At 38.0% G+C, this 17583-nt stretch overlaps 1 protein-coding gene and 1 long non-coding RNA gene across 2 annotated transcripts in view; both read left to right on the top strand.

Moving 5' to 3' along the window:
- The window catches only part of LOC111519619 (Down syndrome cell adhesion molecule-like protein Dscam2), a 355012-nt gene extending 339350 nt beyond the window's left edge, over positions 1-15662 (top strand). Inside the window, exon 11 of the mRNA XM_023181269.2 lies at positions 15424-15662. Within this exon, the coding sequence (XP_023037037.2) occupies positions 15424-15458 (35 nt within the window). The 3' untranslated portion in view covers positions 15459-15662. The remainder of the gene's footprint in view (positions 1-15423) is intronic.
- Positions 15663-16829: 1167 nt separating this feature from the next.
- On the top strand, positions 16830-17133 carry LOC124460973. Its single transcript, XR_006954879.1, has 2 exons — positions 16830-16994; positions 17051-17133. It is a non-coding gene; the product is annotated as an uncharacterized LOC124460973 (long non-coding RNA).
- Positions 17134-17583: the final 450 nt, after the last annotated feature.

Raw genomic sequence — 17583 nt, forward strand, 5'->3', positions numbered from 1 at the left:
TTCGATAGAGTTTGGCTGGAGGGTCTGATGTTCAAAATCCGGCGAAAACTGCCACAGTACACCCACAACCTCATGAAATCTTACCTTTACAATAGAAAATTCGCTGTAAGATGTAAAGGCTCCGTCTCGGCTGATTTTGAAATCAAAGCTGGTGTACCGCAAGGCAGTGTACTCGGCCCATTGCTCTACCTGCTGTACACTGCAGACTTACCAAGTTAAGGACTTACAACTTACACTTGACACGACAATCCTCAGCAGATTCAAATGCCCAATACAAGCCTATGCAAAATTAGAGGAACACCTCAAGGTGGTAGAGGAATGGCTAGCGACCTGTCGAGCAGAAATGCAAACATGTTACATTTACGCTTAACAGAAGAAACTGTCCAGCTCTAATGCTTAACAACGTACCAGTTCCTCAAGCCGTGGATGTCACTTACCTTGGCATCCACCTAGACAGAAGACTAACTTGGCGCAAGCACATCGAAGCAAAAAAGTCACAGCTTAAACTGAAAGCGAGTAGCCTACATTGGATCATCAATGCTCGGTCCCCTCTACGTCTGGAGTATAAAGTCCTCCTATACAACTCCGTACTGAAACCCATCTGGACTTACGGAGCCGTACTATGGGGAAATACAAGCACCAGCAATGTCGATATTATACAAAGAGCGCAGTCGAAGATTTTAAGATCAATCACGGGGGCCTCGTGGTATATACGGAACGACAACATTCAAAATGATCTAAATATACCTAGCGTAAAATCTAAAATAGGTAGTCAACAACTAGAGTATTCTGCGAAACTGGATGCACACCCAAATGTTCTTGCCAATTCCCTTACGCGAACTAATAATAGAACTCGTCTTAAAAGAAATTACAGACCAACCCAATAACAAGTGATTAGAGCCGCCTGCAATATCCTCAGGATTTATCTTAATTACTAGACTAAGAAAAATATCACAAACTTGTTGTTAGGCTCTAATTTAAGACTAGAATCAACAAATATATATTAAACGTTAAGGAAAAAAAAAAAATTTCAGTAGCTTTCTTCTGGTATGCTCGCCCTTGTTCACGGTTTCTGTTTAGCTTTCTTTCTAAACATTTTAGTCTTTGTTTTGCTTTTCCAGTGTAAGTTTACCTGATATTGTCCATTTACTCTTATAATAGATGAGGATATCTTGCTAAAAGCCAATTTGTCTTCTGTCGATTTAGTTTTGTCCGTTGCTGGTTTACAGACACCAAATCCTTCTATGCTAAATTGGTTTTAAAGCGTATCGCCAAGATGTTCTTCATCGATGTGGCAGCATATGAAATCTGCTTCTCTTACTTTTGCTTTTATCGGACCGTGTATGACCCATTCGAGTTTTGTTTTTGCCATAATCGGACCCATTGGATCTACATTTAGTATGGTTTGTGTTGTAAGGAGTGTTGCATGTCGTTGTCCAATGAGGAGATGTGGCTGAAGATTCCGAATCGAGTTCAATTTTGCCATTTTTGTATATAAAAATTCTTTCTGTATAGCTTCGTAATCGATTCGTTGAGTTGGTAAATTTAAATCCTTGATAAGACATACATTTTGAAGCTTCTGAATTTTGTTATCGCTAGTAATAGAAATATCTGCGATTTCTGAAGTTTCATCATATCTAGAGATTCAATCAGTCCAACTAGAGCAATACGGTTCAGGATTCCCAATTAAACCGACCTCACGTGCTATTTTCATATGCAACATTGTGGTTGTGCTCCCATCGTCTTTAAAAGCTAGAGTTTCTTTTTCACCAGTTGGACCACGTAATACACTATGCCACAAAATGAAGGGTATTAAAATCAAACCGCACCGGACCTTTTTTTCTGAAAGTACAAGTATTGAATAGCAAAACCCTATTTGGGTTTTTCAAAGTTAGCTCGTTTTTTTTTTTTTATAGCGAGTTGAAATTTTTCATTTTGGGGTTTTTTTTTAGTTTGTCATATGAGGTAAATATGACTTATATATCGATTTCTTCTTCATGCATTCGACCTAAATCATCCTTATTTATTGTAGAAATATTGTTAATGGGTAAATAAATTAATTTTATAAATGTTATATAACCCAAAATGACTTTTTCAGCTACAGTTCTAGAAAAAAATACAATTAAGCCCTTTTTTAGAGTAGTTATGGAAGTATTTTTAATTTATAACTATTTTTTTGTGAGAATAATAACACTGTGATAGTCGAAAAAAAGACATGGCAAAATTCGATTGTTTTTACCCTATTTCGGGTCCTGCGAATCGAACTGCATCATTAGTTTTTTAAGTTATCACGATGGTTTCATACAAAATTTTTTCCGGATGTTTTTCATCAAAGTTACCATTTTTTCGAGAAGGATGTTTTTTTCATTTGCTTCTAACTTCTAAAATATTAATTTTTTTACAAACTTTCTTCAGCAACGTTTCTTAGAATTAAAAGAGCTACAAATGTTGGGAAGACATCTAGCCTCTAAGTCCGTCCGTTCCCGAGCTTTGGGACAAAATGTAAAAAAACGAATCTTGACCCAATTTTTTTTATGTTTTCTTTCTCGCATTTTGCTAATATTGAAAATTTTCCATTCGAATCTGGATCCTAATGTGAGAATTTACTATGCTCAATGGCAGCAGAAGAAACACCAGACCTATCTAATTTACGATTTATAATATAACCATTTAATCAAATTGAATTTTTATACCCTTGCACTGTCACTGTTTTCGAAAGATCTTGATCAAATTTGGCAGATTTCTTTATGGGTGTAATAAACTCACCAATATTAAATTATGACAATAGCTCAGAAAATAATGAAGTTATTGAGAAAATAACTTTATGAACGCGTCTCGTCATGCTGATCAAGAATATATATATTTTATATGCTCGGAAATGCTTCCTTCTATGCGTTGTACACTTCTGACCAAAATAAATATACCATTTTTGCAAGGGTATAAAAATTCAATTTGATTAAATGGTTATATTATACGTTTAAGAAACGTTGCTGAAGAAAGTTTGTAAAAAAATTAATATTTTAGAAGTTAGAAGCAAATGAAAAAAACATCCTTTTCGAAAAAATGGTAACTTTGATGAAAAACTTCCGGAAAAAATTTTGTATGAAACCATCGTGATAACTTAAAAAACTAATGATGCAGTTCGATTCGCAGGACCCGAAATAGGGTAAAAACAATCGAATTTTGCCATGTCTTTTTTTCGACTATCACAGTGTTATTATTCTCACAAAAAAATAGTTATAAATTAAAAATACTTCCATAACTACTCTAAAAAAGGGCTTAATTGTATTTTTTTCTAGAACTGTAGCTGAAAAAGTCATTTTGGGTTATATAACATTTATAAAATTAATTTATTTAACCATTAACAATATTTCTACAATAAATAAGGATGATTTAGGTCGAATGCATGAAGAAGAAATCGATATATAAGTCATATTTACCTCATATGACAAACTAAAAAATAACCCCAAAATGAAAAATTTCAACTCGCTATAAAAAAAAAAAACGAGCTAACTTTGAAAAACCCAAATAGGGTTTTGCTATTCAATACTTGTACTTTCAGAAAAAAAGGTCCGGTGCGGTTTGATTTTTGGTGTTGCACAGTGATATAGCTGGTAACATTTTAAGAATTGCTGCTTCTTGGACTTCTTGGATGCATACGCTAATAGCTTTCTGCAAGGATTGTAGATGAGACGGTTTTGCCCTATGTAGTAAGCGATGATGATATCGTTCACAGTTGTCCATTTTAGCTCACGATTATTGCATTTAGACATGTAAAGCAGGCGTTACTTGTGCTTGCGAAGTCCCATCGTTTGTTCACTTCTGCCTTTTTAAATTCACTACATTTATCTAGGGAATGCTTGTCTTCATCACAAATAAAACACTTGCTAGTTGAGCGAGTTTGTGTAACCTTTTGTGATAGAATTTGTGATCCGAATTTCTTTCGTGCTTCATTATCTACGTTATTGATTGTAATTATCTTCTTATAGAAACATCCTATATCATGATACAATCTCGACTGCTCTTGGACCATTCTGCAGCGCTTCATTTTCGAGCGGTTAAAAATGATCCCCATTCTCGGAGAAAGCTTTCATCTAGCCGGTTAATTAGGGTTGCAAGCAACTTTTGTGTATCGATGAACGTCTGTACAATAAGCCAGCACTGAATTGATATTTTTAGTCAGAGCAGTTGAACTCGTAAAAATCTCCAATTTCCTTTACATATTTTATTTCCTGTGCTTTTGCCATCAGTTCGAATGCCACATTTTCTGGAGCTCCGTCTATGTTGTCCAAAATGGCTAGAATTTTCGATTGCTCCTTGGCCGACATCAACAAAATGTCAACCCTCTTACGCGCTGCCCTTTTCAGTGACTTGTGCAGACGATATACATCTTCTTCTCCAGAAAATTGACACTAGCTTCCTAATTTTACGAACTGCGTCTTAAAATGTCGCCAAGCCAAATGAGAGGAACCTTCAAATTCCAGATGTTTATTGCCTAAGCTTTGTCTGGCTAACATTGTGATGACGGTGCTTTGCATGTTGTTGTCCCCGTTGGAGATCGATAGAGATTCATTTATCGGGTGGTCTCCATCAGACATTACAGATTTTTGTGAGGAGGTAGACGAACGAATTAGTGCTACAGTAGTGTTCAAAGTATGTTTTTTGCTCACCAAAGCTTCCGCGCGTGCATTCAGAACTTTCACCTCTAATGACAGCTGTTGTATTTCATATTCGTGCTCTTCAATGACGTCAGCAGAAGCGCCCCCAGTTTGGGCTTTGCTTAGCTGTCTTTTTACACCAAGCATCAATATTTCCTCTTTTGAGATTTCGTCTTGAAGTTCCACGTTTTCTACATTGATGGTTTCTATTACCCTTAGTACTTCCAACTGGTTCATGTTTTCGAACTGGTTCTCGGACTGGTTCACGTTTGATGCTTGTATTGCGTGCCCGATTGCGTGCATGATTCGCCGTGGATTCGCTGTGGACTGTATTATGCGCGTTAATGATTCGGCTCGAAGAACCAATTTTATGTTGTGGAGTTTGCAGTGGTTTTATTATTTATTTTGTATTTTTAGAGAGATTTTTTATTTTAGGCACTTTTTTCTTCGCCATTGTTTTTTTAAGAGTGTGACCGTCTCTTTTTTTGAACAAAAAGATAAATTGACTTATATACTAGATTCAAACAGACATTGGTATTTTTCGGTAACTAGCTTAAATACAAATAAATGATATTTTCTGCGAGAGCGTACATATTTAATTGGTTATTTATTTATTTAGCTTAATTACTGAAGCGCTAGCTTGTGTGTATTTATATATTTGCAGATTAACATACATATATACAGATTAACATACTTACAAATTAACATATTTACATAATTTTACATTTAGTGTTGTATTTTCCAAATTTAAACCTTTAGGATGTGGTAGTAATTATTTTTTTTTTGAGGTAGTCGATTATCGTGGAAAGGTTAGTTGGAGTTGGGTTTGCAAGGGTTGGTATTGGGCATAATTTTTTAAAGACTTCATCCCTGATGTGGGAGGTTGCAGGGCAGTTTTTTAGTAAGTGTTCTATGTTTCAGATGTTGAGTTGCCTATGGATTTGATAGCTGATAGGGAGTCTGAGCCTATTATGAAGTTCCCTTTCTTGTTTCCGGTAAGCTTTATTGCTTCAAGGATGGCTACCGTTTCTGGGATAGGATGCCTGTTTTTAGGACTGTAGTATCGGTGGTTATGGCGAATGTGCCAGTTTTATGTTGTAGTGACCCGTCGGTGAATATATATTTGTGTTGTTTGTGTTTGTCTTTATATTCTAGGAACATTTTTTGGTATATTTCTGGTGATGTGATGGGCTTACTAGGCTGTGCGGAACATTATAGATGATAATAATATCCCACACAACAAGCCAGCAGCAACACAATCCAACGCTACAAATGATAGGCCAGATACAAGATACAGCCGAGACACAAACCAAATATACGATATACGACCAAGCCAAGCACTGACCGATCGAACCGAATCACGGCAAATGATTTACGATCAAACGTGTCCGATTGAACCACACGCAACCGCTGGCGATTTCGTACAAGCGGGAAGATGCGTGGGAAGCATAATATGAGAAGTCGGTAATCACAGATGCGATATACGACCAAGTCTAGCACTGGTCGATCGAACCGACTCAAGGCAAATGATTTACGATCAAACATGGCCGATCGAACCGCTAGCGATTTCGTACAAGCGGGAAGATGGAGGGAAACATAATACAAGAAATCGGCTGTATAAGAGCAAATGAAACGAGGCTTGAGGGCATAATTGCAATCAAAAGAGGGCATTGGCCTATTAAGGAAATCCAAGAGCACAGAGAGGCAATAAGAGAAATGCTTGCACTAGCATACCACGCGTGTGGTTTGGGGAACAATACGCTGGATAAGCATACACCCACACTACACGTATACTATGCGTGTATGACCGCGAGAGAGAGTACCGGTGGCTAATGCAGGTACTGTCGGCCTACGTCACGCATGGAAGACCGAAAGCAGTTAGATCGCGAACAGCCGAAATCATGCGAACAAAAGAGAACAAAAGTGAGGGCCAAGCAAGCCCGTGAGACGGGTGCGGGGAATGCATGGTGCCGAAACGAAACCAAGTGAGGGCTATGCTTGTGAATCGGGGAGTTGGGGGTAGAGCATAAATGCAAGAAACGATAATGGCTGGTGGATTTGTAAGGGGAATATGCAATGAGATGAGCAATGGGGAAGCCCTCTATCCAATGGATAAGATATGCGCATTGGATTGCGATACAGATAAAATCAACCACCAATACTTATTAAAAAATTCAGGCTAATTATCGTTAAATAATAGATTAAGTTGAATACAACAAATATATGTATGTCTAGTTCTAATGTGGGGGGACTTTGGGCGAAGTTGGGTATGACGAGTGGATCAAGGGGAGCGACAGGCGACGGCAGCGCCGCCATAGAAAAGAAAGCAGCGAAAGTCAACGGGATAAGATGGGCGGCCAATAGGAAAGCGACGCCAATACGAGAAAGTGATAGAAGCCAATGCAGGCAAGGGAGAAAGACAAAGACAAGGAAACGAATGGGCGCTTAGCAACAAAGAAAGTGGACACATATGCGCCAAGGATTTACGGGACTTTCACCACGAATAGCAACAAGTGAATGTGTGGGTGAAAGCAGAGGGCCGTTGGGAAAGTACCAGCTGTATAGCGGTACTACACACTACCTCAATCAATTCCTGAGGCCGTGGGAGCTGCCTATATAAGGGCAACATCCATCAAGGAAAGCATCAAGTCGACAAGTCGTGATCAACCAAGGGAGTTTTAAGAACGAGTATCCTTTAAAGCTCATGCTAGTGAAACAAACCCTGTGAAAAGGATCAAAAAGAAACAGAATTATTGAGAAGGCCTTACGAGTAACCTCTCGAATTGTCAGACAACTAACAAGTCTTTGGAATAGGACCAGAACACCGTGCCCAAGCGATAAAAGAAGAGAAGTCAAGCGGCTCCAGGACAATCCACAGCACATTGGAAGGCACGAGGATATATCCTACTGCCGAAATTCCAGGATCTATATATCCTGACGAATACCAATCGCTGAGAAAATCCTGCTGCACGACAAACGGCCACGGGATTTATCTTGGAGGCCACGAGTACGCAAAGACCATCTTTAAAACACGGCTGAAGGCATTGAGGTGGAACTAACATCCCTAGAAGATCAGGATACGCCAGGAACGTGAGAGAAAAGCCATAGGTTATATCCTAAGGCCAATCAGCGCTCTAGAGATACTCTGAAGAGGGAGATACCAGTCAAAGTATTTGCTTTGCGAGTCTGAAATAGGAACCAGCGGAAACACAAGGAACGAGAGACGGACTGGAGCAAGTAGCGAAGGAGCCAAACCACAATCAGCGCTGTCCAAGTTCGGGACTCCTCCAGAGAAATTAGTCATAACCAAACGAGCCCAAAATACTATAAATAAATACGTGATTTAAAACCATTAATCAAACGAACGAGTTCTAATTTCACCAGGGCACAAAATAAATTTTGTTGTGCCGAACCTAGCCCAAGAGATATTAGAAATATCCCAAGGGACGAGAAAGGATCGTTACAAAACTTGTGAAGGTAGGTATTGATGGTGGAAGGTGGAAATAGCCATGGGGCAGAGGTTGTTTGTTTGTTGTGTGGTGGAGGGTAGGTTGAATTCTTTGCAAGATGAAATGATTTTCTCTAATGTGGATTATAATTTCTTATTGTTTTGGTGTTTTATTTGATTGGTGAATTTGTAGATTGGAGAGTTAGCGCTGTGAAGGATTGTTTTGGATGCTTTGACTGTCATGTACTTTTTGCTCTATTGTATGTAGGTTGGCTTTCCAATTTATTAGTTGGTCTATTATGGAGTGCACTCCGAGCGATTTGGTTATTAGGAAGTCTGCTGTGAGCAGACTGTCTGAAACCGACTTGCCACGTTTGAATCCGTTAATTACTTATACGTGCAACAAAGTGTTACAAGTTGAGTTCTTTGTACTAAATGTTTTTTGGTATGAATATACTACAGATTATCGAAAACTTAACAATATTACATGGTCCGACCGCTTTCCGGTCCCACACTCTTTTTTGTTCTGAAGTTCTGAATTTCGATAGTTGTGTTTTGCACGTGCCAGTGGATTTAGTACCTAACTGCATTTTTAATGAAGGAGGGTCTTTTCGAATTCACTAACAATAAGACGCCGTTTGGATTCAAAAATTCATTAGCTACAATTATAGGACTCAATACTATGCCTAATACTAGGACTCAAAACTATGCCTTTCAAAATTTAATCAACGGGGATATAAAGCAGTTGTACACGAACATTAACAACTTTACTTCGAAAGAATGCAACTTTCATATATGTAGGTGCTGCTGAACTACAATCTTTGCAGAAGCTAAAGAAGTTGCTGACGAGCGAACCACTGTTGCATCTATACTCGAGAGACGCTCCCACTGAGTTGTCAAAGTACTACTACAAAGCTTTAACGATAAACTCCATCCAGTGTATTTTTTGAGTAAGAAAACAACCAAATCCGAACCTCAACGTCACAGCTTATAAGCCAAGCTTTCACTTTAAATTGGTGACTAACTGTTAAGCGTTTAAGCAGACGACGAAAAATAGAAGACGTGACGAGATTAGTGACATCGTATGTGTAAGATTTATTTGTAAGATTTCTCCTGCGATATTGTTTACAAAACAGGAAAAAAAATATGCAGCCGCTATTCACAATCAATTAATAAAATAAAAACGGAGGTATCGGTGCGCATCCAAAAGGAGCAAAGTAACGATAACCACATTAAAGCTGTGATAAGCATGCTCAATCAGCAGTCATATGATAATTACAAAATTAAATACAAAAATTACGGATACATTTGATTGACAAAGTTGACATCCCGTTGCATACCCTGCATGTCGACCATTTGGGGCCGAACGATGGCATGCCTAGTTCGTAGAAATATGTTCTAGACATGGTAGGCGGATTTGTGAAATTTATCTGGCTTTTTACCACAAAGTCAACAGACCACGATGAAGTTATAAAAATCTGGTAGAATAATCTCCCATACTTTGTTTTCCGAGACGGATTGGCAGTGACCAAGGGCTTTCTGCAACGGGCAAAAAGAACGCGTGAACCGATCCATACTTGCCGTCATATCGATGCTATCTGCAAAAGATTCAAGCAAATGGTCCCATATATTCAGGTTCAAGTTTTACCATTTAAACTGATGTTTGGAACGAAAATGTGTGCACAAGAATTTATCAACAACTTTAATGCTGAGCCTGAGAGTTTGCGTGACGAAGATAAGAAGAACATCCTAGAAGTACAGATTACTTACTAGCGCAACTTTGACAAAGAACGCGAACAGGATCATGGGTACTTGCTGGAAGATCTCGTCGCGATCAAGCCAACCCAATTTGTCGCAGGCCTGAAGTTGGCTAAAAGTTTTCCTGACCCTTATGAGGTAACTAAGATAAAAAGGAACGGCCGCCATGATGTACGTAATGCAGCCCAAATAGACAATAACGAACCGGAGTCATTTGATGATAAAGAGGTGTTGTCCAGATCGGAATGGTTATATCCATCCCTGGTAATTGAGAGAGCGTCAAATTTAATAGTCATATTTGTTTTTGTATTTCAAAATTTTAAATATTTGTTTTACTTGCATGGCATATTAAAGTCGGCGAGATGGCCTTTTTTTTATTGTTTATTAATTCACTCCCAGCTCTTGCTGAATGGAAGATTTATTTGGCCTCCCCGATCTTAAGGGTTAACGCCAACGCTAATGGAGTAATTGAGAGTCACAAAATTGAGAGAATAGAAAAAAATTGTACAATTATATGTTTTGTCGATTTGTAGACGTTGTTATCGATTTTTTCTTTTGTTCTTCGTTATTGATGCTCTCATAATAATAACTACTTTGGTCTGCGATGAGTAGTCTATTTCTGGATCATATTCAAATGACAGACGATTTAAAGTTGCTCGTAATAATTGACGATTTCCCTGATTACGCTGCCATTCTGATTATCTGTTTCCATCAATTGCTCGTTGGCGCAATTTTCTTCGTCTTAACACAGCTGCATGTACGAGCCCCGACCACTATTAATTCGTACGGCAAGCTATTTTACCCATATGCAATGTTTAATAGATAACAGATGCAGAAAAGATCATTTTACTCTCTATTGTATAACATCAAATAATATTTTATTAGTGTTGTTTCAGCTTCAGACAGCTTTTATAACGAATTTGAGCTTTATAAATTGAGTCAATGTTATCGAGCAATCGGTGTTGGTCGTCTGTCCAAAAGATGCAGACGCTTTAGCCTACGTCTGGAGGTGTTGATGGCCAAATCATTGGCTAAGGGATTCGCATGAGCTTCGAGGCGGCCTTTATAGCGCGTGCTGTGTCGGCCTACTAGTGCATCTATTGTGGGTAGGCCCAGGTCGTGGTGTAGACCTGAATTTCGCACGTACCGTTCTGCTCCTAAAATGTGACGTGCCCTTTGTTCTGCATGGCTTGGAACCTTTGTACATTAGATGTAGCAGAGCCCCAAATAGGAAGGGCATATGTGAGTGTTGGTACCACTATCGACGTGCAAATTTTTACTTTATTTGCGAGGGACAACGTGCTGGACCCTTTGAGCATCCAGTCCAGCATTTTGAGTTTTCTGGTACATTTACTTATTGTTTTTCAAACATGTTTTTTTCCAATTTTATCTTCTATCTATCGTGACGCCCAAATATGTGGCATTACTGGCAGTCGGAATTATTTCATTGTTGAATTCTCGTGCATGGCAGGATAGTCTTCTGAAGGCAAATATGGTTTGAATTGACTTGGTGGTATTTATAAAGATGCACCATCGATTGGTCCATGCATGGAAGCCGTGTAAATATGTTTAAAGGGCTTCCAACGCATCTTGTAGGTCGCACTGGAAAGAATAGCCGTATCATCAGAATACGTCGCAATCATCATGCCTTTGGTTGTGGACTCGGTAGGAGTTGGCATATCGTCTGTGAACAGTGTGTATAAAACAAAGCTGAGAACGCTACCTTGTGGAACTCCTGCGCAAATGGGTTTTAAGGATGAGAGTGCGTCTCTAGTACCCACATAAAATTTTCTTTCTTGAAGATATGATGAAAAAAGATCATAAAACGGTGGTGGTGAAACTTATCGTAGTTTTTAAAGTAGTCCAGAGTGCCATACTCCGTCAAACGTCTAAAAGACAGCAGAGCAATATTTCTTTTCTTCGAAAGCATATAGGATATGATGCACAACCCTGACTCCTGAATGACTCCTGAAGCCAAATTAGTGATTCGGGATGGCTTTATTGCTACCCAGGTGTGCCAGCACTCTATCAAGAAGTATTCTTTCGAATACTTTGGAGAGTACAGGCAGTAGGCTAATCACATCACGCTTCCATACCGCTGGAAAGTGCTGAATGTGAAATATAGCATAGCACAGGACCACAAGAAAGTCTATAGCTTTGTCAGATAGTGCTTTAAGCACTCTTTCATCGAGAAGATCATGACCCAGCGCTTTCTTGGGTTTCACACGTCTAGTTTGCCCTAGGATTTCCGGCTTAGTACAGGAAGTGATGGTGTCACCTTCAAGTACATGAGAGAGTTTTCTCTCTCTCTCGAGTCATTCACGAGCCAAGCACCAGCACCAGTTGTACTTCAATAAAAACAATCATTTCTTTAAATGCACTGCGGAACTGATAAAAAAATTGACCAGTATTAATTCGCACGGTGCATTAGCTTAGCTTAGAATTAAAAGAAGACATAACAACAACATAAAAACAAACAGTGTAACATAATCACTACCTAGTCATAATCTGAAATCAAAAATCAAAAAATAGAAGTTTAGCTGTAGATTTTTATAAATCTGGGAAGTCTTCTGGTGAAAAATAATAAAAAATTTTAAGAAAATGGCAATATTTACAATAAAGTCGCAAATAGAGGCCGAACATCGGCAATATCAGATCGTGATAAAATAGCCTTGCCACAATTGTAAAAGCTGATCGTCGCCAAAATATAAGAAATTTGGCATTAGAATTGTCTGAGAAAATCGGGAAAAGCGTTAAGCGTGAGTGGACGCGTCTGCAGTTGTATAATATTGGATACAAGATCTATAAAGCATGTATAGGGACTATCTATGTTACAAACTCAATATCTTAACTTACTCTTAGGCCAAGGAAAAACCATTGCTTAAGCTTTGCCGAAAGAAGAAGCGTTTACAATGGTGTCGGGAACGGATGACTTGGACTCAAAGGCAATGGAGCTTTAATGAAGCTAAATTTGATGTGAGTGTCGGTAATGCGCGAAGCAGAGTGATCCGAAACAAAAGTGAAGCATACCATAAAGACTGCCTTAAAAGGATAGTAAAGTTCCCAGCGAGTGTAATGGTCTGGGGTTGAATATCTGCCAAAGGCGTAGGTCAATTGCACATTATTGATGGGATGGGAACGCAGAGAAATACATCACCATATTTGAAGAAAGTCTGCTGCCATCACCGAAACTTGGTGACTGTGGTGAATACATCTTTCAACACGAAAGATGGAGCATCATCTCATACTGCCAAAAGAACCAAAGCATGGCTGCATTATAAGGAAATCGGGGTCTTAGATTGGCCATCAAATAGTCTCGACCAAAGCCCAATCGAGAATACATATATGGCGACTATTGAAAGCAATCCTAAAAATTATCCGCAAAGAACCCTCTCCGATTGAAAACAAAATTCTAGGAGATGTGGGACTCTATTTTAACCAAACAATACCAGAAATTATTGAAACCTATGCCAAAGCTTTGTAAGTGTGGTGTAAAGGCAAAAGGCAATGTAAACCAAAATTAATATTTCAAAAATTCTATAGTACATATACACATTAAAGGCACCGTACGAATTAATACTGGTAAAATTTTTTTTATCAGTTCAGGAGTGCATTTAAAGAAATGATTGTTGTTGCTGTTGTTGTTATTGAAGTACAACAAACATTTGATGTTATATAATAGAGAATAAAACGATCTTTCAGAAAAAATATTTTTCATCTGTTTTATTATCTGTGGTATTGAAAATATCCTCTGTTAAACATTGCATATGGGTAAAAGAGCTTGCCGCACGAATTAATAGTGTTTTGCAGCCTGAAATATTTTAAAATTGTATCTATATAGAAAATAATAAGGAAAAAGATGAAAGAAATAATTTTTTATTTTAAGTGCATATATGTAAAAAAAAAATGCATTAATTCATCGAAATTCCTAATTGTACTGATATATGCCTGCATAGAATTAGCGCCTAAAAACAGAAAATACCGTACATCAACACCAGCGCCACCTAGCAGGGCAAAATATATACAAAAACACGCGCCGGTCTTTTAAAAATATTTTGTGGCCTGGATGTCGAAAATTGCTTGAAGCATTCAAGAATTCGTCCCTGACCAATAAACGTTCTTTTGATTTTTATATGTATAAGGATACATAAAATGAACATATGTATATAGTAGGTATATTGGGCCCCCTCCCCTATACGACGGTGTTGGGATAAGGCGTGTTGTGCACTTACATATACGTATATCTTATGCAAGCGGTCACTGCATGGGACACATGTTGACGCGACTTGTCTGTAGTTCAAGGAACTTGTGGCCGATGATATTTCGTGGTACTTGAGCTGCACTTGAATCTATATGTTTATGCAACAAAGCGTAAGTGTCGTTGCATGCTAGTATTTGTGTTTATTGGTATATATGAAGTATATACTGGACATAGTGCTGAGCACAGTGAGGTCTGGATATGTGCACATCCAGTCCTCGGTTTTTTATACCCTTGCAGAGGGTATTATAAAATTGGTGAGATATTTGTAGCGCACAGAAGGAGACGTTTCCGAACCCATAAAGTATATAGATTCCTGATTATGAGAAGCTGAGTCGATATAGCCATGTCCGTCTGTCAGCCATATTAAAAACTTGGGCTGAAATTTTTGTTGTGCTTTTAATTACCTGTGTCAGATCAAGTATGAAAATCTCTAGGATCGGACCACTTTATCATACAGTAACATACGAAAAGTAGGTGAATCAGTTGAAGTGTCGCTATGAAATACTAATGTGATAGTATTGGATATAAAACATGACATCCTAAAATTTAAATCTGATCGGATAAAGGCTAGGCTAGGAAAAGTTTTCTTTGTTTTCGATTAGGATGGCGTCTCGGCGCTTTCTTTGTTATGGTTGTCTCTTTGCGGACCACTCGGCACCCTGCCGAAATTTTGGTCTCTTGGCTTGCCTCAAAAAGTCTGATAGCTTCATGAAGGACTTTCGTTTCGTTTAAGTGCATGCAGACACTGTTACTGTTGCTAATTTGGCCTCTTGCTTGCTTTGACGTTGCTAACGCTTGGACTAAGGGGAGTCTATTTTGACTCCGACACCTCATTGGTGTCGCCGCAGATTCAACAAATAGCCGTTCAGTCTCTTTTAATGTTGCGTTCTTCTATGCTGGCGCACCTTCACCTCATTCACCTGAGTGTTGCATCACACCGCTACGCCTGAACACCACCTGACATTTTCCGAAGACTAAGAAAAAAAATTTTCATTACTCTATTTAGATGCAATGTAAAAATTTAAAAACGTTCGGGAGTTCTGTGTAACTTCATTAATACAAATTCCTCATGCTGATCAAGAATATACATATAGTCTTTATGGGGTCAAAAACGTCTTCTTCTGTGCGTTATAAACGTCTGATCAACTTTAATAACCAATGGATATAATGAATACAAATATGTTAGTGAATAATTTAAAAAATGTATTACTAGAACATGAGATGGTACAATCGATTTTCGGTTGCATATTATAGAAATGTTTATAAATGTTGATAGTTTTATTCCAATCTATTCGCAGATAACTGGATTCTGTCTGGCGCCTCCTTAACTTGACAACACATTAACGAGAACTCATGTCAACAGCTCATGGACTTATCAAAAATTTAAAACAATTTATAAATGTGCCCTACATATCCTTTAGGAAGTGATTCTACGCTACCGATAACAATTGTCAATTCTGCATCTATACATATAAATTTTTCAGCTTTTGAGCTATTGCACAGTCGCGTAAATATTTCCCAATTTAAAATAACTTTGTCCAACACCAAAAATAAAAAAATAACATTTAAAAAATGTATTTTTCTTATAAAAAAAAATAAAATGAAGTAAGAAAGTCGTCTCGCCGACTTCGGCAAACCGTGCACCAGATGAAAAAATATATTAAATTTTGAACAACCGATGTATGTATACTAAATTCCCCTCATAGCATAAACTATCTTGCTCACCCTTACAAAAACACACGAGCACTCTAGCGCCGCCACCAAGTAAAACTCGTTTATATGTATATTTTCCATGTTTCGGATTTTAATAAAATTTTGTACATTGGTAGATATTAGTAGGGCTCATTAGAGTGCTGAATTTGGTTTCGACAATCAAAAAGTTGCAGAAGGCAATCGGTTTTTTCTAGATTGTGGAGGCGAACGTAGGCGTAGCAAAAATGTTAAATATCAGTAATCTGCACGCATACTAAACAAATCTACATACCAAATTTGGTAATTCTAGCTTATTTTATTAGTTTTTGAGAAAATCAGTTTTATTTAACCCTCTAGGACGTAAGAATGCCTCAAGGCACGTATTTTATTTTTATTTTTAAAAAAATAACTAAGAGCTTTTAGTTAATTTAAAAATTGTTGAACTTTTAAAAATAACTGCCAAAAAGCACTGCCAATGTTGTAAAGTGCTCGGAAACTTTTATCGATGCTTTTGATAAACATATTATCGAATCATGTGTTACTTCGCGCCAAAAATTTCAGCTTCTGCACATTGTCTTTTGCTGTGTTGATAAAAGTGAATTTATACAACCAATTGAACTCAATATTTTTTTTTGTGAAAGGTAAGTTAATGTGCTATTTAAATAAAGTTTAATATGTGCGAATATGTTAAAGTTCTGCTTTGTAGCATCGTAAAAGTGATAACTGCCTTGAGGCACTTTTGGGGCTCCACGGCAAAATTTGTTGCTAGCAGCTATTTCACAACTGCTTGCACTTCTTGTGTAATTTGTGTGTGATTTTTATTTATTGTTGAATTTTTTTAATAGAGATTGAATAATGGCTTTGAGAGCTCGCTATAAATGGTCTGATTTGACGGATGAACAACTGCTGGAGTTGTTCGAATCAGTCCCGTCGGATGTGGACATGTCGAGTATTTCGAGTGACGACGAGGATGAAGACGTGGCAGAGGCACTTAACACTGCATTAGTAGATGTCTCACCTGTATCCTTAATGTGCAGTAATATTGAAAACAATGAAAATACTGTGCAGAGCCATGAGCCTTCCCGAAAAACTCGTAAGAGGCCTCGATCACCATTGCCAGTTATTGAAGGAGCAACACCTGTATCTTTACCGTCTTCTGGTGGTTTTAATGGGCTTGGTAAGCAAATCATTACTTTGATTTGTAATACAACTCATTAATTTATTTATGAATAGGTATCGAATCAATTATAAAGGAACCTAGTAAAGTTATGTGGCGACAGCAATCTATGCAATTGCACATAAACAATGTTGCTTTTCAAGGCGACTCTTCGTTGCTAGAAGATATTCATCACTATATAGGAATTTTAATTTACATGTCTATATATCGCTACCCTAATTTGAAAAGTTACTGGGGGCAAAATGCATTTGCACCCATACAAACCTGTATGACCCGTAGCAAATTTGAAGCAATTAAGAAATACTTCTCATTGTGTGACGAGAGTAAGCGAATCAAAAAGGGTGAGCCTGGCTACGATCCACTATTTCGCACGCGAAGAGTTATTGACATTTTGAATGAAAGATTTGACTCCGTGCCTAAGCAAGCTCGATTATGCGTTGACGAACAAATGTGCAGCACAAAAATGAAGCACCATTTGCGGCAATACATGCCCAATAAACCACACAAGTGGGGTATTAAAACATTTGTCCTATGTGATTCTTTTGGATATGCCTACCGATTTGAAGTATATAGCGGCGCAGGTGATAAT

This window comes from Drosophila willistoni, unplaced genomic scaffold, assembly GCF_018902025.1.
Source record: "Drosophila willistoni isolate 14030-0811.24 unplaced genomic scaffold, UCI_dwil_1.1 Seg169, whole genome shotgun sequence".
Classification (NCBI taxonomy): Eukaryota; Metazoa; Arthropoda; class Insecta; order Diptera; family Drosophilidae; genus Drosophila; species Drosophila willistoni.